This window comes from Dipodomys merriami, unplaced genomic scaffold (assembly GCF_024711535.1).
Source record: "Dipodomys merriami isolate MVZ:Mamm:240054 unplaced genomic scaffold, mDipMer1.0.p SCAF_1, whole genome shotgun sequence".
NCBI classification, from domain to species: Eukaryota; Metazoa; Chordata; class Mammalia; order Rodentia; family Heteromyidae; genus Dipodomys; species Dipodomys merriami.
In genome coordinates, this window is record NW_027202270.1 from 2640295 (window position 1) to 2664054 (window position 23760).

Consider the following 23760-nt stretch of genomic DNA (forward strand, 5'->3'; position numbering starts at 1 on the left):
GCTCAGAAGCAGAATGCTTATCTAGTGTGCAAGCAGTCCTGGCCTGGGTTCAAATCCCAGCACTGGGTGGGGGTGGGGGGGGTAAGGAGACCAGTGGAGACCAGTCGTGCTGAGGTTCCCACACATGTCCAACACCTTACTAACGTCTGTTTCTATCTGAAGATCCAGAGGACCACCCACCCCCGTGAGCAAGTGCCCTCCTCCAAATGGCCCCCATTCTTTGGTGGTCAGAGGATTCCCGCAAGTGCCTCACTTCTGGGGGCTGAGGTCAGGAGAAGACGGCTATTTATTGCACCTGGTGGCATCTATTAATACACCTCAGTTCCTGGGGTTCAAAGGCCTCCCTCCAGCAGGGCTGCCACGCAGGGGACGCTTTCCCGGTGACCTCAGCCCTGGGCAGGCGCCACCAGCCACAGCGAGCTTTCCTGGACACTCTGGGCGCCTCTCAGGACAAGCGATCTCATCGCCCAGGCAGGGAGCTGGAAACCCGATCACCCACATGGTGTCAGTGAGGTCACGGGCTGGGGTCACTGGACAGACATTGTCCCAGTGCAACATTACAAGAAAGCCAGGGAGAAAACCTGGAGGTCTGGGAAGGCAAGCAACTGTGAACGTGGCAGAAGCAAGGGTCCTGTCCTCTCGAGGCACCCATCGATGAGCAGAAGAAGGGTTTCTTGCTCTGACTCCTCATCTCTGTATAATTCCAGGAAAGGGGGGGCGGTGGAGTCATAAACCACCCTGCCAATGTGTGGTGATCCCAACACAGACTCAGTCCACCGGTTCAAATCCCACCAGACACCATGAGCCTTTATCTACCCTGAGCTTGTTCTAAAGACCAGAACTTCCATGTTTCTGTGATGTGGAGCTAAGTCCATTCACTCATTCATGCACTCACTCATTAATTCACTGGCCTGTTCACCAAGCTGCGGGTCACAGGCACAGCAACGCTGGCGGGGCTGGCTTTGGATGGGGTGGCAGCCCTCGTGCTGACAAGCTCGTCGGACTTGTGCAGGACAGAGGCGTGACTGTACTGTCCCTGTACCAGAGGCCTCACTGACTGACAGACAGACAGGCAGTCTGTAAGTGTGGAAGGCAGCCCACACGCGGTCAGTGGCTGTGTCATCCCGCTGGCTTCTAGGCGTGTGAGGAGATGCTGTGGGCTGAGCAGCCGGAGCGCCACCCACACTGCGCCTGAGTTCAAAGGGCAGAACCCCGCGGGGCCTCTTACCACACCTTACACGCCTCAGGATCACCCCGGCCTGCACCCACTGAGGGCACAGGTCTGAGGAGACGAGGCCCAGGGCTGTGCTGCTGGGCAGCGCAGCTGGCCCTCCACCCTGCGCTCTCTCCCAAGTCTCCCAAAGACCCACAGGTGTCTGGAATGACTGCAGTCCTACCAAGGGACCCTCAACGCGGCTCACGAAGGCCCAGCCTTGGCCCCGGGGCTCAGGGGGGCCTCAGGCACAGCCATGGCACCTGCCAAGAACCTCTGGTGGGGCTCAGCCCCGGGACTGAATAGTTGCCCCTCTAGTCACCGGTAGGGAGAATGAGACAGTCAGTGTTCTGGATGCGTTACCGCCGAAGGCCACCCCATGAACTCACGCCCGCCACCAACGAGACAAATGCTGCTGCAGGACGCTACCGCTTTCAAATGTGTCCCATCATCATGATTATCATTACCGTTTCATGTATTTTTTTCAGTCCTGGAGATCAAACCCAGTGTTTCATACATGTGAGGAAAACAGAAGGTTTCATATTAATAAGACCTGAATAGGCCAAATGCTACTCAGGAGGCTGAGACCTGAGGTTTGCTGTTCAAAGCCAGACCAGGCAGAGAAGTCTATGAGACTCTCATCTCCAATTAGCCAACAAAAAGCCAGACGTAGAAGTGTGGCTCAAGTGGCAGAGTGCTAGCCTTGAGTGAAAAAGCAAGAGAGGCCTTGAGTTCAAATCCTGCATCCCCCTCCCCCACCACACACAGAGCAAGTGTGTAAGCCATGGAATTTGGCTGCCATGTCAGGGTGCAGGGTGGTGCTGTGTGCACAGTCCCTGGTGAGAGCAGTAACAATGGGTCAGAGGCTGCACAGGCTGTTCTGGGGTCAGCAGAGGTGGAAGGAAAGCGTAAGCTGGGAGGGAGCGACAAGGACTCAGGGCGACTGGGAGGGCCCGCCCAGGACAGTGACCTGGCATCTATTTTAAGAGCTCAGCTACGTGCCTTTGCGGAAGATAATGGGGACAATTTAAATCCTATGGAAATGTGGCTGCCGCTGGTCTTTTGTGGTCCAGCACCTGTGCCCTTGGGTGTCTGTGGACTCGGCTGGGGTGAGGTGGGGAAGGGGGGCATGGGGGGTGGGCGTTAACGGTCTCTGATCTCAGACTCAAGTGGTGAAGTGGGGTTCTTCCTGCTCTTCTCCCCCAGGCCACAGCTGGATTCCAAGTGAGCAAAGGACACATGCGTGTGCGCGCATACATGCAAAGGGCACACACTGAATCTGCTTTGGCTTCCAGCCTCCAGAGCTACAGCAATGGACACCTGTTATGGACACCCAGTCCAAGGTGTCTTGCTAGAGCGGTGCTCCCCTTCTCAACAATTCCAGTACCTTCTGGAACACAGCAAAGCGTCATCGCGTTTGCAGCTGAGGCTTCAATTCCCCAAAGCGGGAGCTGCTTACAGAGCTCCCCACCGGCATGCAGGGAGCGAGGCCCCAGGAAGAGCACCCAGGCACAGGGGTAGCACCCTCGGCCTGCCTCAGCCTGACAGCATCAGAGTGGGGCCTCGGGACTCTGGAGCTGAAGCAGAGACCACCAGACAGTGTCAGGAAACACGTCCTGTGGCGGCGGCTGGGAGCTGCTGGCATCTGTGGGCAGGCTCCTGGGCCACTAGGGAATGCCCTCTGTGTGGAGGTCACCCCCATGGCACAGTGTTACCTGGCCCCAGAGGTCACCAGAGCCCAGGCTGAGATACCCCAAGTCCAACCAAAGCAAGAAAAGAGTCTTCAGAAATGGAAACGCACGGCCAGCGCCTCACGTCCACATGGCAGGTTCCCCAGCTGGTTCTAGAGTTAAAAACAGGCAGGTAACTGAGTAGCTTCTAGGAGTCAGACAAACCCAAAGACAATGGTATAGGCAGGGCTGGGGATTGCGGGAGGCTGCCCAAGACTCAGCTGAGAAACACAACGGCCTGGCACTGGAATTCAGGCCTGAGAAGCACGGACCATAGTGAACACTAAACACAGAGGGTCCTTCCCCGTTGGGGTGTAGAACGGCGCCGGGTCAGTCTGGATTCCCAGCCCCGTGGCAGAAGACCGGCTACCCACCACCTAAGGGAGGAAGGCTGTGGCTCGAGGGCGTGGAGATTTGAGTCCACAGTCACTGGTCCCTGGGGAGGGGAGGCTTCGTCATGGTGGCGGAGCACGGGGTGGGGACTGCTCACGGCCTGTGGACAGGAAGTAGAGAAGGGCCAGGGACAAGGAAGGTCACAAGGACTTGCCCCCATGACCTACTTTCTCCCAGGAGGCTCCACCTCCGAAAGTTTCTAGAACCTCCCCGAATGATGCCACCAGTTGGGGACCCAGTCTTTATACACTCGCTGCTGCTTCCTTGTTTTGTAAGGCCTCCCTAAGCATTTCTGAACGGCTTCTGTCAGCCGCAGGGGATTCTGCGCCGTGCGGGCATCGGGGGCTGCCTGTTCTCCCTGGCCCGCTTGCAGGCCCCAACTGCGGAATCTCCCTGTGGAGACCCTGCTCTGGAGGCGAAGCTCCATCAGTGCACCAGGCTGGGGAAGGCTGGCGCGCAAGCCCTCAGCAGCACAGACGGCCCGGGCCTCAAGGGCACCAGAGCAGGTGAACCTGTGTGTGTGCTGCCCTGTGAGGCAGCCTGGCACCACCGGGCCCATGGGACGTCCAGCTGGTGCACTGTGCCACCTCTGTGCCTGGCCATTGCTCCGTCTCTCCCCTCCGTGAGCCAGGGCCTCCCTCTCACTCCGGGCCTGATGAAGGCTCCAGCATGACAAGGGAGAGCGAGGCCGGCAACAGGAGAGAAGAGAGAGCAGAGGCAGACACCATACAGGAGTGGAAGTGACCCCACACCACAGTGTTGTAGCTGGATGTGGTGTCCTGCCTGTAATCCCCGCTGAGGTGGAGGGGTTGGAAGTGCAAGGCCAGCTTGGGTCACAGAAGGAGTTCCTGGTCAGCCTAGGTTACATGGGGAGACTCCATCTCAAAAACAAAGGGGAGAAGGAAAGAGGGAGGGGAGAGAAGAAAAGGAAAGGATGGAGAGAAGAAGAAAGGAAAGAAGGAAGGAAGGAAAGTAGGAAGGAAGGAAAGAATTAAGGGAGGGAGGGGGGGGAAGGAAGGGAAGCAGGCAGGCAAACTATCTTGAAAAGGAACAAAGAACCACCACCAAAACAAAACACAAACAAAACCCCCATAAATTAAATGAGCAGGTCAACTTCATAGAAAGAATGAAAGATTGAGTAATGTCCCATCAAGTCTAACCAAAAGATTAAAAAACTTAGAAAACAAGAATGAAAAGAATGTTCTTTGCAAACAAGAATGCTAGGAAGAGAAGACAGAAAGACACAGAGAGGGAGAAAAAGTCTCAAAAATCTCCTGGAGTTTTGGATCGAGCAATCAATAGACCGGAGGGAGGTCCGCCCCACTGGGAGAGGCTTGCGGGAGAGGCTTGCGGGCCCCAGCGAGGGAGAGGGAAAGTGCCAGCCTCGAGTGGTTAAAGCTACCGCAGCGTGTGGGGCCCAGAGTTCAAGCCCAGTACCACATACACAAGGCACGGTTTTAAATGTCACTGTTGTGCCCTTACATTGGAGTCATGGAGTTCAAACATGAAAAACTGTCCCCTCCACTCAGGGCAGGCAGGCCTCCCCCCACCCTGGCCCCCACCCCAGAGACCGTTTTCACCCCCCCACACCGCCCTTTCCACCAACAGTTCACACCGGAAACCATCCCAAAGTGCACATGCAGGAATCTTTGACATTCTCTGGGAGATTATTTTTAACCTAGAACTCTGTCTACAACCAAACTATCAATCAAACGTGAGGGCGGAATGAAGGCATTTTTAGACAAGGAAATACTTAGCAAGAACGTTCTTGCTCAGCAAGCAACTGAAGGACACGTGCCGGCAAAACGAGGAGCGATCCAAGGACGATGACAGCACACAGCCCAGGACGCGGGGACCCAAATAAGAAAAGGAGATGAAGGGGTCCTCAGATGGAGCCACAACGAAGATCAGCACCGGGGAGTCCTGAAGGCACCCAGACCGCACTGGACCAGAGGATGGAGGGCCTGGGTTTCCAGGCGGGGGATAAATGCAACTGATCCATTACCTGATTGGATTTATCAAGTAGAAAATAGTATTAGGCCCAGCTTTCTTGAACAGCCGGGGAAGAGCCAGACAGCACGGAGAGGCAGACGGAGGAGCAATTTTAGAAGAGGAGGCAGGAAGGCAGCAGCTGGTCAAGGGAGGACAAGTCCCGGCTCCTCTGACCTGGCGGTGCCGCCTGTGCCGCCTGCGAGATCACGCGGGACATCGGCACTTGAGGTCCTGAACACGCACCTGTGTGCGCATTGCTCGGAGGCTTTTCACACCCTGGGAGAGCTGTGATTTCAGGAACACTGAGGCACAAAGTAGGTCACTGCCTCAGGCCGAGGAATGAGGGGGCAGACTCAGAACTTACACCCTTGGAAGCTGTGCCTCAAGTAGTAGAGCACTAGCCTTGAGCTGAAGAGCTCACGGACAGCGCCCAGGCCCAGAGTTCAAGTCCCACAACCGACAAACAAAACAAAAAAGCCTGCACCCTAAAAAACATGTTGCTGGCACTGTGCCACCAGCCCCACATGCCGCCCAGGGTCACATTATTCACTGTAGGGCGAAGACGAGGGCACAGAGGTGGGGAGAATGCTTGGCCCCGCCCACCACCTGCCTGACTCCACCTGGCCCCACCCATCACCCGCCTGACTCCACCTATCACCTGCCTGGCCCCACCTATCACCTGCCTGACTCCGCCCATCACCAGCCTGACTCCGCCCTTCCACGCAGAAAGCCCTAAAATGGAGAAATCCAAAACCAGGTGTCTATAATCATGTCTGTAATTCTAGATTCTTTTCAGGAGGCTGAGATCAGAGGATCAGTAGTTGAAGACAGCTCAGATAGGAAAGTAGGCAAGACTCTTATCTCCCATGAACCAGCAAAAAAGCCAGAAGTGGATCTGTGGTTTAAGTGGTAGAGCACCAGCCTTGAGTACAAAAGCTCAGGGACAGCACCTAGACTCTGTTCAAGTCCCAGACTGGAACAAAAAATATAAAATAAACTTGAGAAACCCATAGGTAGTGTATGTTAAATACTACTATCAACAGTATTTTATAACATTAATCTGTAAACTACATTTATGACATAAATACTTGACATAATAGCAGCATGTTATTTAGAAAAATGGAGGTGACTAGCAAGTCATTCGGGGTCTTCCTGGCTCTTGAAGGACGGGGATTTACAGGGGGATCTGAGATGCCACTGGGGAATTTTTGTCAGAGGCGTGAGAGGATGTTAGGATCTGATGGGATCCGCCACATTTCTTGATGACCCCACAGCTGCGGGTGGAGAAAGTCAGGGTCAAAGCTGTATTATTTTGATAAGATAAAAGGTTTTTTTTAACATATGAATGACTGGGAAAACAGATGGTGAGAACCCGAAACTCTCTTAGGAAATCTTAGTCCTGCGGGCACACAGGTCAGCCGGGGACAGAATCCCCAGGGGTAGCAGGAGTCAGCTGGGCTGCAGGTATCATCTGGACTGGGGTCTGGATGGAGGACCAAGATACTGAAGGGCTACCATGGGACTCACATTCGGGGCCAAACTGCTGCGATCACAGCTCACGCAGTCCCACCTTCCCTCCCTGTGTGCCCCCCACACCATCCTACCTTCCTCTCCACCTTCCCCTCCCACGATATCCCACCTTCCCTCCCTGCCTCCCTCCCCCCCACTACCACCTTTGACTGGGCTCCTGGGCCACAGGCCCAGCCAGAATCCAGGTCCCCCGTTCCCACCACAGGCCCATTTCTCCAGCACCCACAACCAAACCCCACCCTAAGCACTGCTAGTCAGGAGGAGGGGACAGCTGGCTTGGATAGAAATAGCTGGGGTGGGGCCGCAGGCCACCAGAGACCGAAGCTCTGTCCACAGCTGAGTTTTCTGACGTCCTCTCTGCCAGCCGGAAGCATCTTTCGGGAATCGCAGGAAGAGTTCAAGGTCACAGTTCAAGATCGCAGGCCGGGAGTGCCTGCCTCCCCTCCCTCCCCCCCCCCCCCGCCCCCCAGTGCTACAAGGTGAGCCTTGCCAAGAGGCATCTGCCTGGGGAGTGGCGGCCGCAGGTTCCTTGGGCGCTGGTGGGAGGTGTGTTAGGGTGTGCCCCTCCCCTCCCCCAACCCACCGGTCACGCTGGGTGATGCATCTAGTCACTGTCCTGGTGGTTTTGTCAGCTGACCAGCCACAGAAAATCGAGCCAGGCACCAGTGGCTCACACCTATAATCATAGCTATTCTGGAGGCTGAGATCTGAGGATTGTGATTTGAAGCCAGCCCAGGCAGGGAAGTTCATGAGACTCTTATCTCTAATTAACCAGCAAGTGAGACAGACAGACAGAGACAGAACGAGAGAGACGGGGATGTGTGGACCAGGGGTCACTGCTGGGCGGCCGGTGCGGTCTGTGGGGCGCAGGCCACGCAGGACTTCCCAGGGATGCAGCACTAGTTCACAATGTGGCAAAGCACTGAGGAGAAACCGGAGCGACTTCCACAGTCATCAGTGGAACATCAAGTGTGGTGCGGGAGAAAGTTCTAGGCGCTCAGAGGGGAGGAGTGGCATGTCTGCCCCAGTGCTGGTGTCCTCAGTTTCCAAGGGCTGCCCAGCTGCACTCCTGCCATCCAGCTGAACTCACCTCCACAGGGGTCAGAAACAACACGGGACATTTGCAATAATATTATTTTTGGCGGTACTAGTGCTTGAACTTAGAGCCTTGGACTTGTGAAGCCCATGTGCTACCATTTGAGCCACGCTTCCAGCCCCCTTTTGGCTTTCCTTCTTTTTCAGAGAAGGATTTTGCCTTTGCTTCTCCTGCCTGCACCTCCTGAGCAGCGGGGATGACGGAGGTGCACCTCCACATTTGGCTCGTGTGTGGAGATACAGTTTCACTTTGCACTCAGCTGGTCGGAAACCATCACCCTCCAGATCACTAACTGCTGAGTGCTGGGATTATAGGCATGGGCCGCCATGCCCAGCTCACCCAAAGCATTGAAACAGGACAAGTCCATCTGCTATAGCCTTGCTGAGAGTTTTCCCCATGGAGTAACGGTGAGATAGAAAGGTCAGGTTGTGAGGTGTCCTCCCAGGGGCGCCCCGTGCTCCTCCAGCCCCCACCTGCCAGAGCTCCGTCCTCCTGAAGCCCTTGGCCTGGACACCCCCCCTTCTCCTCCAGGGCCAGGTCCTCCACCCACCCCAGCCTCTACCCCAAGGGCTCCCAGTTTCTATTCAGGCCTCTATCGCTTTCCCAGGACTTCAGGACAGACCCATCCCTCCTGCCAAGGGACCTCCGGACGCCCAAGTGGAGCCGGTAACCACAGGGCTGTCCCAGGAGCCCTGGGGTGGGGAGGTGTGTGTCCCAGGGCACTGGCTACTTCTAGTTCTCAGGGAAAGCTTCTCCACGTCGGCCTCGGCCTCGTGAGGAGAGGCCTGGGCCTCCAGGGAGGCCTGCCTCCCCTTTCTGCACTAGGCCACAGTGCTTCCCTTGTCACTCACTACCGAGGGGCAGCCAGGGGAGCAGGGCTCTCCTCTCAGCAGCCAAAGCTTCGGATCAAAAACACATCCTTCAAGAACTTCCTCCAGGAAGCCACACTGTGTTCGCTCTCGCTCTCTCTCCCTCCCTCCCTCTCTCTCCTCCCCCTCCCCACCCTCCCTGAGCTTTTACACTCAAGGCAAGCGCTCTACCACTTTGAGCCACAGCACCACTTCTGGTTTTCTGGTAGTTCATTGGAGCTAAGAGTCTCAAGGACTTTCCTGCCTGGGCTGGCTCTGAACCATGATCCTCAGATCTCAGCCTCCTGAGGAGCTAGGATGACAGGTGGGAGCCACCGCGCCAGCTTTGTTCTCTTACTTCTGAACCTCTAGGGACATCCATGTCCTCTGAAAATCAGATCTCCTCCCTGTCTTCTACTAGTGCTCCGGGCTTGCCGGTCCCAACTTTCCTTCTTTTTTGACAGAGGGTCTCACTGTGTAGGCCAGGGCAGCCTTGGGCTTCCAGGCCTCCTGCCTCAGCCTTCGAGAGGCTGAGATTACAGATGTGTGCCACCATGTTGGCTTCCACCCACTGTGACTGAAATCCTTGAGGGCAGATGCTTGTCAGCACCCCCCCACACACACACTTCCTGGTGTCCTGAGGACAGGGATTTGGACATCATGACAGTATCTGCTGAATCACTGAATTAATCAGAAAGTCCTGGGTTCTGTTACTATTCACAGGCGCTCCTGAGGATTCAGTGAGTAGTGTTTGGCCTCTGGGTAGTGTGTTTCATTTTCACAGCTGGGAACGGGCTGCGGCCTGTCCGGCCACTTCCTCCCAGGCCCAGCTCCTGTCACCCGGTACCCGCAGAGGCCAGATCTGAGGCTGGCTTTTCTTGGGACGGGCACAGGGGCCCGGACACACTGCCCTAGTGCCCTGGGCTTGCTTGCTAGCCTTTCTTTATTCCTGACAGGTGAGAGGAGTTTGTCCCTGTTTTAGAAGAGAGCACAGAGGCTCAGAGGGGGCCAGAAAGCTCAGGTCGCGACCCAGCAGTTGTGGGGGAGCAGTGGAGTCCAGGTCTGCCTCCAGACTCCGTCTCCTCACAGCTGCTGCCTCCCTGGCTATGGACAGGGCCCGGGCCAGGCCACCATGCCCTCGCCCCTCCTCTCCGACTCTTTTTATAGAACCAGCAGCTAGGAGGCCTGCCTGGGAGGCATCTCAGAACTGCCCATGTCCGTAATGCTGCTGACCAGTGGAGGCCAGGGCCGCGCGGGCACCTCGGGTCCTCCCGCAGAGGCGAGGGCCACACAGGCTCCAAGGCCAGACACACACAGGGGCTGTGTGGATATAAGCGGGAGCTACACTCAAGCCACTAAATTTAGCAAATGTCTATATATAGCCAGGGATCCTTTAAGTGCCATATACTTCTTTTATGAATCTGACATGTCAAGGCCGACGGTGTGTCTGGCTCCATTGAGCTCTTGGGACACTGCCTGCCTGGGGTGACCACGTAGGGCCCCGCTGAGAGGCCGGCCTGGGGGACATGGGAGAGCTGGGTGTTAAGGCCTCACACAGGACAGGGCATGGACCCTGGGCTTCAAGGGATGGATAGGAGTTTGCTGGGAAGTCTCCTCTTGTTTCACATGAAATCATTCATTCAATACTCAACAAATGCTGATGACGGTAAACCTGGACTTTCAGTGACACACACCAAAGAGGCCATTGCGAACCCCAGGAAGTGTCCGTCTGGGGCCATCACAGGGCCGCCTGAACCGCCAGGAAGGCTTGCACGTGAGATCGAGCTCGGAGAGGACGACTGTCCGCCCGGCCGGCCGCGGGGCTGGAGGCGGCGCTGCCCTGTGCGGCTTTCCAGGTAACGCATGGCGCAGAGGGGCACGGCGCCGAGCGGCGCGGCGGAGCCTTTGTTCACCCCGCCCGGCCGCCCCCCACGCGGCCGCGGGGCCCGCCCAGCGTGTCCGCCTGAAGGTCAGGCCCGCACGCGAGACCGCACGCGAGGCCCGCGCCGCGCCGTGGGTGCAGGCGGCTCTGCCCAGGAAACTTGGACGCCGCCTCCCGGGCGCCGGCGCGCGACGGGCTGGGCAGAGCCGCGGGCGGAGCGGAGGTGGACGGGCGCCCGCCCGGGGACCGCGGCGGCCAGGCCGGGCCCGGCCTGGAGCGACAAGGCGGCCCGGCCCGGCGCGGGGTCCGCGGCCACGCGGGAGGCGGCACCTCCGGCCGGCCCGGAGCGAGGGCGGGCGCCCGCCCGCAGGCCGCGCGGAGGACGCGGAGCCGAGCCCCGCGCCGGGCCGGCCAAGGACCAGCGGGGACGGCGGGGGCCGCGGGTCGGCGGGTCGGCCCTGTGCCCTGTGCCCTGGGCCCCCGCCCCGCGCCCCGCGCCCCGGCCCCCCGCGCCCGGCTCCGCGCCCCGCGCCCGGCTCCGCGCCCCTCTTACCTCGCGCGCGATCTGGTTCAGCGCGTCGTCCTCCGCCGTCAGCCGCTCCCGGTTGGGGAGCCGCCTGCGCCCCGCGCCCTGGGTGCCCATGTCCGCCGCCGTCCGCCGCCGCGGGGCCGTCGCTCGCCCAGCTCGGGCCGCGGCCGCTGCGCCGCCCCTCGCTCCCCTCCTCCGCCGGCGTCATGGCGTCAGCGGGCGCGGGGCGCACGCGGGGCCGGGGCCGGGGGCCGAGGCCGGGAAGGAGCCCGGGACCGCAGAGAACCCTCGGGGCGGGGCCGCCAGACATAGGGGGTCGGGGCGGGGGGGGGGGGAGACCTGGGGGAGAGGGACTGGAGTCGCGGGAGGGGGGTGTCTGGAGGCGGGGCGGGGGGAGGGCTGGAGACCCTGGGGGAGAGAGGGGGCTGGAGACCCGGGGGGCAGGGGGCGGGGCGCGGGGCGGGGGGAGGGCTGGAGACCCTGGGGGAGAGAGGGGGCTGGAGACCCGGGGGGCAGGGGGCGGGGCGGGGGGCGGGGGGAGGGCTGGAGACCCTGGGGGAGAGAGGGGGCTGGAGACCCGGGGGCAGGGGGCGGGGCGCTGGGCGGGGGGGGGGCGCTGGGTGCCTCCGGAGGCCTTGGAAAGCTTTCCCTGCCATGGAGTGGCCCCGGGGGGCCGGATGGGGTGGGCGCATGGGGGGGCTCAGGGTGGTGTCCCCACTCCAGATGACCAGGCGGGGTAGGGTCCTCAGGGGGGCGGGGAGCCAGTGTACCCCCCTCCCCCTGCCCTGGGCGCGCGTTGCTCCAGCTGAGAACACTTCTTCCCCCTGTTCCAGAAGAGAAACTGAGGCTCAGGAGGCCCACAGCCAGCAGCCATCTGGAGGCACAATGAGCCTTCCTCCCCAGGTCCAGCCGCGGGGCCTCTGGGAATCCCCCCGGGATGGCCACTTGCTGTCCAGGCCCGGTCCACCCAGTGCCTCTCGGTGAGTTCCGGCCGTTCACTCCCGTGTCCTGGCCTCCACCACAGGGCCGAGCGCAGGTGAGCTCTCTGCAGGGCTTCGGGGGGCTGTCCGGTGCCCCCATCCGCGCTCTTCACGAGAGTGCACTGGGCAGGCCAACAAAGCCTTGACCACCTTGCCCAGCTGTTCCCTGCTAGGGGTCTCTTGGGCTGGTCCTGGGGCTTGAACTCAGGGTCTGTAGGTTTTTCTACTCAAAGCTTGAACTCAGGGTCTGTAGGTTTTTCTACTCTACCACTCAAGCCACACCTCCACTTCTGGCATTTTGCTGGTTAACAGCAGGTAAGAGCTTTTCTCCCTTGGCTGGCTTTGAACTGAGATCCTCAGATCTCACCCTCCTGAGTAGCTAGGATTCCACCCTCTGTCTTGAGTTAGATAAGAAAGGTGCCAGCAGAGGTTCCCAACAAAGCCACCAGGGTGTCTGAGGATTGGGGAGGATGTGGGAAGGGAGGAGGGATGGAGGAATCAGAGAAAGGAGAGATATCAGTTACCTGTGATCATTTCAGTCCATTTCCAACCAAGTGGTGTGGCCAGGTCTGTGTGGCCTTTAGCAAAGCAACAGTAACTAAGGGAAGGAACGGGGAAGAAGGGGCCCCCCTCAGTGGCCTTTTGCCAGGAGAAGATGGTGAGTGGGGTGACGGGAGGCTGTTGAGGCCCGCGGGGCAGTGGAGGTGAGCAGGTGCTTGGCAGGGTCGGCCCAGGGGGGGGGGCTGGGCTCGTTACTGCTCTCCTGGGGCTTGAGCTGAGCTCACCTGGCCCCGTGGGCAGGCGAGAAGCCCTGTGAGCTAGATGCACAGCACAGCACCCCTGTGTGCGTCGAGTGACGTCATCCTGGTCAGAGGAGCTTGGGGTACTGGCTGTCGTTCTCTGCCCTGGGCCGTGGAGGAGGGGGCTGCTGCTCACCATCTCCCCAGCCCCAGGTGCTCTGAGATCTCCAGGTCTGACCAGGCTGCTTCCTGTGGGCTCCTGCCTTCCTTCCTGCCCACCCTGCTACCTGCCAGGGCTGGCGGGAGGCTGGCCGGACAGTTCAGGAGACACCCTGGCTCTGCCTCTCGAGGGGAGGTAGAGATGCCCAGAGGGATGAGGCTCCCTGGCCAAAGCTTGGCCAAAGTTCCAACATCTGCCTTCTGAAAGACGTCTCTCTGACCACCCAGACCCTCCTCTTCCTCCTTTCCCCTCCCCACCGCTCCCCTCCCCTCCTCTTCTCTCTCTGTTCTCTCACCCCTTCCAAAGCAATGTGGCCATGCTTGAGAGGGTAGGAACTGTGGCTTTCACGCCGGAGCCCACGCCGGCTGTGGGGGAGTGGCAGTCCTGGTCCCTCCTCCTCCCTTGCTCCAAAGTTGTCCACACACTCACTACCTCAGGGACTGGCCAGGGCTGTGTCTAGGCAGTTGCAGCCCCTAAGTGTCTATTTATCTATTAAACTCACTCATTTATTTATTTTGGCACAGTCCCTTAGCTTTTTTGCTCAAGGCTGGTGCTCTACTACTTGAGCCACAGCTCTGTTTCCAGCTTTTTGGTGGTTAATTGGAAATAAGAGTCTCTTGGACATTCCTTCCCAGGCTGGCTTTGAACTGGGATCCTCAGCTTTCAGCCTCCTGAGTAGCTAGGATTACAGGTGTGAGCATTTTTATTCTGCCATGGTTGGCACCTGGCTCATTTTATTCCCTTGTGTATAGGTAACTGTCAGCAAATACATTTTCTGATTTGGGGGTCTACAGAGAAGGATGCAAGAGATAATCTTAGATTGTATAAGAACAAAAAATTAGAACTTCCATTGATAGATATGACTAAGACATTGAATGTTATCAATTTTTGTATATAAACTTGCTTTAAGTGATCATATATCACAGTGATACACAAGTATTTCCAAGGCCTAGCAGTGGCTTTGTGTCATTATATAATTTTTAGCATATTTTGATGTATTTCAGTGGAGCAGGCCAAGTAGATTCATGGGTTGTATAACCTAGTTTTAACTAAGACTCAGAGAAGACAGCTGGCTTTCAAAGATTTTGAAGATTCCCCAAAAGATAGTTTCCCTAAGTCTTCCCACACTCCCCCCCCCCCCGCCAAAAAAAAATCCCAAGACAATGAGAACCATAGTTTTTGTTATAGCTGGGACTCTTCATTGGCTTCAATATAGTGCTATCACATATGATACAAGGAGCAAGCACAGTGGTGCTTACTGGTAATTCCAGCTGTTTGGGAGGTAGAAGGGTGAGGATCACCGTCTGAGGCCCACCTGGGCGAACGTGAGAGCTTCTAGCTGAGAAAAAATAAAACTAAAAGCAGAACATACTGGGGGCTTGGCTCACATGGCAAAGCACTTGTCCAGGAAGTGTGAGACACTGGCTTCCGTCCCCAGTGCTATCAAATGGAAAAGCATACTTAGCCACCGCCAAAACGATCCTGTCACTGGCTAGCCTCCTTTCGACTGGATACATTTGCTGATTGATGTATGGGCTTTGATATATTATGATGACCAATATGAACATAATTAATGTATAAACACATATACAAATACTTGTGGGAGTTGTTTACCATGTGCTCATCAGGGATTGAGAGGTAGCTTGGTGCTAGAGTCCTTGATTGGCAAGCACTGGGGTTCCACGTGAAGCCCTGGATTTGATCCCTAGCAACACAAACACACACACACACACACACATACTACACACACATACACATGTATAAATACATATATATATATATACACACACAAATACATACCTTTCTTCACTGTGTCTATGATTAAAAATGGCTAAGTTCTATTTTCAAAAGTAGACATGAAAAGAACAAGCAAATCAATAATTGGGCACATGAACTAAACACATAATTTCCAAATGAAGTACAATGGCCCCTCATTATACACAAAAAATGCTGGGCATCTTTAGGTATCTGTGAAATGCAGCGCAGAACTACACTGGAGCCCCATCTCTCTGTAGACAGTATGGCTGTCAAGAAAACACAAGTCAGGGCTGGGAAGGTGGCTCAGCGGTATAGTGCTCACCTAGCATGCATGAAGCCCTGGGTTCGATTCCTTAGTACCACATACACAGAAAAAGCCGGAAGTGGTGCTGTGGCTCAAGTGGTAGAGTGCCAGCCTTGATCAAAAGAAGCTCAGGGACAGTGCCTAGGCCCAGAGTTCAAGACCCAGGACTGGCAAAAAAAAAAAAAAAAAAAAAGAAAACACAAGTCAGTCAATGCTGGTGAGGCCGTGGATTGAGGGGAGTGCACATTTGTGCCACCACTATGGAGATCAGCACAGAGGTTCCTGGGCGAGGGGGGGCGTGGGGGGTGGGGGGGCAGGGGAGTGGGCACAGTTTGAAGGAATCAAAGCACAGAGTAGAGACACCTGCACATCATGTTTCCTGCAGTGGTATTCACAATAACCTAGTCATGAACTTGGCTTAGCTGCCCATGAACAGAAGAATGAAGAACATGTAATATATGTACTCAAGAAACTATTATTCAGCCATAAAGAAAGAATGAAATCAAGTGGTGAATGGCTGCAATTACAGCAACTCAGGAAAGAGTTTGAAGCTAGCTTGGACAAAGTTAAGGAGACTATCTCAGAAAACAAAATGCAAAACAACAGGACTAGAGGTGGTAGAGGTTTGCTTAGCACACTGGAGGCCTTGAGCTCAATCACCAGGACCACTTTAAAGAAATGAGCCATGGGGCTGGGAAGGTGGCTCAGTGGTAGAGTGTTTGCCTTGCATGCATGAGGCCCTGGGTTCGATTCCTCAGCATCACATAACCAGAAAAAAAAAAGCCAGAAGTGGCACTATGGCTCAAGTGGTAGAGCGCTAGCCTTGAGCTGAAGAGCTGAGGGACAGCACCCAGGCCCAGAGTTCAGGCCCATGACCGGACCCCCCCCCCAAAAAAAAAAAAAAAGAAAAGAAAAGAAATGAGCCAGACTCAGAAAGACAAGTATCAAGTGTCTTCTCTCACATGCAGAAACTACAGATAAAGTGACAGGAAAATAGAAGGGGCCCTGCCTGGGGAAAGGAAGATGAAAGGAAGTAGAAAGAGAGAGCAGGGAGGTTAATACTTTATATCCTTGTGTAAAGATGTCACAATGTGCTGGGCATGGTAATGCATGCCTGTAATCCCAGCTGCTCTGGAGGTAGAGAGAAGAGGATTGTGGTCAAAGGCCAGCATAGGCAAAAGCACCAGATCTATGTGCCACCCCTACCCCCCGAACCCTACCCCCCCCAAACAAACTGAAGCAGTAAAAAGGCTGGGGCATAGCTCAAATGGCACAGCAATTGTCTAGCAAGCACAAGATCCAAGTGTAAACTCACTGCTGCAAAAAAATAAGTTGCAACCAAGCCTGTTTTGTTTTTTGATGCTTTTTGTTTGTCTGTCGTGGGGCCTGAACTCTGGGCCTGGGCGCTGTCCCTCAGCTCTTCAGCTCAAGGCTAGCGCTCTACCACTTGAGCCACAGTCCCACTTCCAGCTTTTTCTGCTTATGTGGTGTTGAGGAATGGAACCCAGGGCCTCATGCATGCAAGGCACTGCATGCAAGGCACTGAGCCACCTTCCCAGCCCAACCTGTGATATTTATTGTTGTTGTTTTTCTGTTTTGTTTTTGTTTTTGTCAGTTGTGGGACTTGAACTCAGGTCCTGGGTGCTGTCCCTGAGCTTTTTTTGCTCAAGGCTAGTGCTCTACCACCTTGAGCCACAGCTCCACTTCTGGTTTTCTGGTGGTCTCACGGACTTTAGGCTTTGAACCACAATCCTCAGATCTCAGACTCCTGAGTAGCTAGGATTACAGGCGTGAGGCACTGGAACCTGGCAAGCCTGTTATTTTATACAATTGATGTACTCTAATAAAAACAGAAAATTTCAATCGTAAATCAAAGATTTTTGGATTTGGGGAAACTGAGAATCCCTTTACAAACTGGATTGTGTGTGTGTGTGTGTGTGTGTGTGTGTGTGTGTGTGTGTGTGTGTGTGTGTGTGTGTGTGTGTGTGTGTGTGTGGTGTTGTTGTTTCTGGTGGTGGTGGTAGTTTTGAGATAGAGTCTGGCTGTGGTCCAGGCTGACCTGGAACTTGCAATCCTCCTTTCTCAGCCTCCTGGGTTCTGGGATTACAGGCATGCCCCAGTACATCTGGCTAGAATTCTCTTGCAGGAGGGGAACAAAAAAGGTATATGAGCATGGAATTTGGGTGTGAATGTGACCCTATTAACTTCTGACTGCTGAAGTTAAAATGCTAGAGTTCTTGAAGTTGTTTCCCTAAGTATTCAATCTTACCCTTACTAAGTGCTACGTGGTAGGAATTTGGCACAGGTGAGCTTGAGTAGGACGACGTCTTGCCTGTGGTGGTTACACGTCACACCTCTCTGGGGAGCAGAGGGTGGAGCTCTCTCACAGCCTGGCTCTCACAGCCTTAGCCAGCCCCTCAGGACACCTTCACTTGCTTTGTGGGAGCTGGGGTTGGACCAGAGTGTTGTGAATGCAAGCCTGCACCTCCCACACTGAGAGCACCCTCGGAGCTGTCCGGGCAGCCTCCTGAGAACCAGGACCCAGTTTACATCTCCATTGTCCCCAGTAAGCCCTCAGAGTTATGGATCCCAGAGTGCATAGAAGATGTTTGTTATTTGACTGGATAAAAAGCCCTTTCTTAAAGTGTTATATTAAAACCAGATTGAAAACCAATGTGTGTGTGTGTGTGTGTGTGTGTGTGTGTGTGTGTGTGTGTGTGTCTGTGTCTGTGTGCACCAGTAGTAGGGCTTGAACTCAGGGCCTGGGGTGCTATCCCGTAGTATTTTGCTCAAAGCTAATACTCAACTGCTTGAGCCCCACCTTCACTACCAACTTTTTTGTTGGTTGATTGGAGACAAGAATCTCACACAGGCTTTCCCCTTCCTAGGCTGGCTTTGCACCATGATCCTCAGATCTCAGCCTCCCAAGTAGCTAGGATGACGGGAGTGAGCCACAGCCAACCAGCTCAACCTTCTTTATGCTCTCAGAAGATAGACACAATGCATAGTGATTCACTAATAAGGAACTCAGTTTCTTCTAACACTAAAGTCAATTGGTTAATCAAACTATTGAATCAACTAGTTTTTCAAAAACATGACAAAAAATAAAAAATGTTTTGTAAGACACAGAGGTCAGAGGACTTGCCATGGAAGTCCGGCTTCTGACAAATGCCAATAAAGCTAAGTCAGAACAATCCTTCTGCCAACAGCAGTGATAAACCTTGAAGCAAAGAGACAGCTGAAGACACTGGGGAGTCATCAAACGCAGACAGGGCCAGGCACAGACACAGCTTGGAGACAGGAAGGTAGGCCATGTGGCCTGAGCTTCCCCAGGGATGCCCTCTGTCTGTAAGCATGCTGGCCATCATGCAAGCCGGGCCTGAGGAGTCGCAGCTCAGTGTCAAGGGCTGCAGTGCAGATTCAGATGAAGAAGCCCAGGAAAGGGACCTAGACGCTGGGACTGAGGCCTGAGTTGCATGTGTGTGTATGTGTGTTGGGGGGAAGTGGAGTAGGTGCTTGAGGGAAAGCAACAGCTGGAAGCCTACAAGAGCTGAGCAGAGGCGTCAGCAGGGCTGAGGTGGTCAAGTTACAGATTCAGATTTCAGGGGCTTGGTGTGGTGGCTTGGAAATGTTGCCCAAGGGCCCATGTGTCGAGGCTTGTTCGACAGATGGCACTGCTTTAGAGACATGGTAGAACTTTAAGTGGGTGTGGCCTAAAGGGAGGAAGTTAGGCAATGGGACATGGTCTCGAGGGACTATTAGGAGCCTGGTCCCTTCTGTCTCTTTCTTTGGCTTCCTGGCTGCCGTGCAGAAAGCAGCTTTGTATCTTCATGTGATCTGCCTTGCCTAGACCCTTCAGAACCAAGGGCCCATGGTCCAGAACCTCGAAAAGTACAAGTCAGGCCGATGTGGTGGTACTTGGGAATCTGAAGTGGGAGGTTGGGAGTCTGAGGTCAGCTTGGACGACATAGGAAAATGTTGTCCCTTCCCAAATGAAACCAAAAGGCCCCATGAGCCCAAATAAACTTTCCCTCCTTGTGAATTGTTTGTGTCAGGATTTTACAGGGGCAGGGAGCTGAGGATCATGCTTGGCAAATACCCGAGTCCTTCACAGACATCCAGAAGGATATGTGTCTTCACCGTGAGGTCACAGTTCAGCAGTAAGAGTTGTGATAGGACAGCAGACTAGACACATAGTAACACAGTCCAGAACCAAATCTCAGTGACACTGAGGGGACTCACAGGATCAAGATAACTCACCGCCTTCAAAAGAGGCTGACAACAGAATGCAGAGTCTGTGTGAAATGTTGCCTGTCCTCTTCAGCGCAGGGGATTGGTGGACAAGACAGGACTTTACAGTGAGTGGCCACACCAAGAGAACAAAATATAACCTATCGGAAAAGATGCATGAATAACCCAGATGTTGGAAATGTAGTGTAACAATGAGAAAGAGGGACACGGTTGATAAAAGTATAAGGAACTTCAGCTGAGATTTGGGGATTCTGAAAATAAACCAGGTGGACGTGTAGCATATGTCTGTAGTCCCGGCTTCTCAGGAAGCTGAGATGGAAGGACCACACTTGAGCCCACAAATTGCAGATTGGATGAAGTAACATAGTGAAAAACTATCTCATAAAACCCCAAAACTTAAGTGATAAGAATGAGCCAAATGGACACTAGAGAATCAAAAGTACAATTGCAATTAAACACTTGTTGAATAGGCTGGGTTTAGTACTATAAATCTGTAATTCCAGCTAATCAGAAGGAAGAAGCAGGAAGACTGAGAGTTAGAATGAGAGTCTATCTCAAACAAACAGGCTGGAAACAATGTAGCTCAAATGGTAGAGAGCTTGTATAGCTGTCGTGAGCTGTTGGATTCCACCCTCACCCCATACCATCCCCACTAAGAGACTGGGTCATGTAGAAGAAAGGATGGGTGAATTTAAGAGATGGCCAATAAAATGACTCAAACTGAAAGAGACAGAAAACAAAACAAAAAATGGGCTTAAGGAATTCAGGCTCCCATAACCTATTAAAAGATTCACGAATAACCCAGATGTTAGAATTGGCAAGCATGTAGTATAACAATGAGAAAGAAGTCAGGTTCCCATGGGGATCTACTGATTTTCAACAGAGGCCCAAGATATTTGAGTGGAGAAAAAGGGACCAGAATGACTGCGTTTCCATAAGAGAAGGAAATAAGATTTGACCCTTGCCTCACACCAGACACAACATGAAATCACGACAGATTTTGAACCAAAACTTAAAAAGCTAAACTTTCTAGGAGAAAATTCAAAGAAAAATCTTTGAGACCATGCCGTAGGCCACCATTTCCTAGAGAGTACAAAGAAAGCACTCATTGTGAAATTCTGCTAATTTAAAGATTCCTCTGTGAAAATGAAGTCACAAACCACAGACTGGAGGAGATTTCCACAATACATAGGCATGACAGCAAGCTCCTCTCAAAGAATATGTAAAAGAATTCTTCCAAATCAATAAGAAAACAAACCCCAAGTCATTTAGATAGTGGAACGACTTACACGAAGGCTTGAGCAGATGAACGAATGCCTCGCAAAGAGGATTTACAAAGGGCAAAAAAGGACACGAAAAGAGCTCAACGTTTTGATGATCAATGCCATGCGAATTAAAAGCCCGGTGAGATAGCACAAGGCCCCCTTCAATATCTGTGACTAAAATAACTGACAATATCAAATGGTGGTGAGGATGTGGAGCAGCCAGAACCACGGCTGCTGCTGGGAGCCAAATGCTGAGGGGTCAGCTCTGAACGCCATGGGGTCACCTTCAAACGCCACGTGGAAATGACTTAGCAATATAATCTACCATAACACAGGGGTCTGACACTCAGTGCCTAGGTGTTTTGTCAGGAGAAATGAAGACAGGCCACCGGAGGATCGTCCCAAAACAGTCATGTGTGCTTGATCCGAGATAGCCATCCACGGAAAACAACCACAACGCCCGGTCACAGGTGCCAGGGTGGACACATTGTAGTTACAGACACAATGCTTGTCAATAATCATCCGCACACGTGGTGACTGAGTTTCAAAAACCCATTGGGTAAAAGAAGCCTGGCCTCCCAAATCTGCATGACTCCCTTTCAGAAAATTCTAGAACAGGAAAACTATGCTATGATGATAGACCTTGGAGGAATGGTGACTTTGGAGGCTGGCGGGCTGACCACAAAGGGGCACACTGAGTTTGAGGATGATGGAAATGTCTTATCTTCAACAAGGCGATTGTTGTGTAGGGAACCAACTCTCTTGGTGTTTCTGTGGTAAGGGTTTTTTTTTTTTTTGGGGGGGGGGGTCCAGTCGTGGGGCTTGAACTCTGGGCCTGGGTGCTGTCCCTCAGCTCTTCAGCTCAAGGCTAGCGCTCTACCACTTGAACCACAGTGCGACTTCTGGCTTTCTTCTCTTTGCTTATGTGGTGCTGAGGAATCGAACCCAGGGCCTCATGCATGCAAGGCAAGTGCTCTTCCACTGAGCCACCTTCCCAGCCCAGTAAGGGGCTTTTGAGATGCAGACTGGTCCCACTGGGATGAGTCAGCTCTCCTGTGCCGGTGTGTCCCCACAATCTCACAGCTAGTCAAGCCGGGTGTGGTGATGCATGCCTGTAATCCTACCTACTTAGGAGGTAGAGATTGAGAGGATGGCAATTTGAAGCCAACTTGGGCAAGAAGTTGATGAGACTCCATCTCAACAGAAAAAGCTGGGTGTGGTGATGCCTGCCGGTCATCCCAGCTATGGTGGGACTCTAAATAAGAGGGTAAGCCTGAGCATAAATGTGAGCCATTGTACACAAATTAACTGAAGCCAAAAGGGCTGGGGACACGGCTCAAAGGGCAAAGTGCCTGCCTGGCAAATACAAGGCCTTGAGTTCAAACCCTAGTACTGTCAAAACAAAAAACCATTTTTGCATATGTGTGTGTGCATGTGTGTGTACTTATGTGTACAAGTGCACATGTACCTAAAGTATTTCACTTAAAGTACTTAAAAAAAATAGTAAGAAGCCAAACCAGACCAATGAAGATACAAAATTACGTGTGCCTTACAGGCACCCATATGACCTTTCGGGGATGAATTTAATCTTTTGGGGTGTGTTTTGGAAGGACTATGCCGGAGCGCCTCATCTCCAGAACGTGAAGATTCTCCGTGCACAGATGCTAGATGGTGTTTTGCCCTTCTTTCTCTAATTGCTTAGAGAGTTGAGGTAAATCCCTCTACTTGGCTCACCGGATTGTCAAGGGCCTCAGGTACCCTTGTCAGATGGTTTTCCTCAGGAAGACGCCCAGGTTGGGTCAGGACTTGGAGGTGAGCTGCCCCAATGTATGAAAAAACAAACTTCATTCTCTGTCCTCCCACCCTGGCCAGCTCCTCACACCCCTGTGTCCTCACACACCAGCCGTCCAGGGCTCTGGAGCCCCGTGGGCTTCGACGGGGCAGAGGCCAGATTCTGGGAGGCTTGTCTGCTTCCACTTCCTGGGCGCACCGGACAGGGGGCCTCAGGGGTGGGCTGACTTCTCCACGGCCTTGGAGTCTCGTGGCTGGGCATCTCGTGTGGAACCCGGCCTTCCGTGGGTTGGGTACCCCCAGCTGCCCGTGCCCGCCTGGGATGGATCACCCAATTTAGGAGCGAAGCCCCATCCTCATCAGTCCCCAGCTGCTCCTCCCAAATGGAAATGCAGCACAGATGTTGCAAGTCTCTTCCTCTGTTCTGCAAGAAGCTTGTTGTATTTCTGGCCTGGCTTTTCAAAAGCTTTCTGGGTTTTAAAATAGCACAAACATTTCAGCAAGGGTTTTGTTCTGCTGAATAATGCTATGAAGACTGGTGAGCTTTTTTTTTTTCTTTTTTCAGGAGAAAAATCACTGTCCGTTTCCTCATAGGAAGATGGCACTGAAAACCGCATACCTCCAGAGGCCTAGGCCTAGCTCGGCCGCCGCCTGGCCGTGTCTAGGAGAGAGGCCCAGGACGCATCCTGTGCAGGCAGCCAGCTTAGTTTAGGCATTCTAGCAAAAAATGGTCTGCCAACATGTGCACAGTATGCTCAAGTAGAGTTCTTTCCATCAACATCTTCAGACAAAGAAGAGTTCAAGGGCTGGAGTTGTGGCTCAAATGGTAGGGTGCAAATGGTAGGAAACACGAAATCCTGCATGTAAGCCCCAGCGCCCTTAACAAAACACAAACAACAAAAGCTGAGTGCCAGTGGCTCATGTCTGCAACCCAGCTACTCAGGAAGCTGAGATCTGAGACTCTTCAGTTTGAAGCCAGCTGGGTAGAAAAGTTCATGAGACTCCTCACTCCAATTAATTACCAAGAAGCTGGAAGTGGAGCTGTGTTTCAAGTGGTAGAGCACCAGTCTTGAGAGAAAAAGCCAAGCAAGAGTTTAAGGCCCTGAGTTCAAGCCTCACTAATAGTGCGCATACCCCTGTATGCATGTGCACATACCCATGCATATACACAATCAAGCAAAAAACAAAAAATAATTCATAAAGTTTCCTGTATCTTATGGAATTCAGGTTGTCCTTGA

The 23760-nt window shown here is 53.8% G+C and overlaps 1 protein-coding gene across 16 annotated transcripts in view; it reads right to left on the reverse strand.

The window, feature by feature from the left end:
• The window catches only part of Lrrfip1 (LRR binding FLII interacting protein 1), a 119449-nt gene extending 108052 nt beyond the window's left edge, over positions 1-11397 (reverse strand). For 15 of the 16 annotated variants that reach the window (XM_070010105.1, XM_070010026.1, XM_070009928.1 and 12 more), the window contains exon 1: positions 11238-11360. In XM_070010105.1, the coding sequence (XP_069866206.1) occupies positions 11238-11327 (90 nt within the window). In that variant the 5' untranslated portion in view covers positions 11328-11360. Of the gene's footprint in view, positions 1-11237 lie in introns of all 16 variants that reach the window. The other variant, XM_070010149.1, reaches the window with a different exon arrangement.
• Between the last annotated feature and the right edge of the window lie 12363 nt (positions 11398-23760).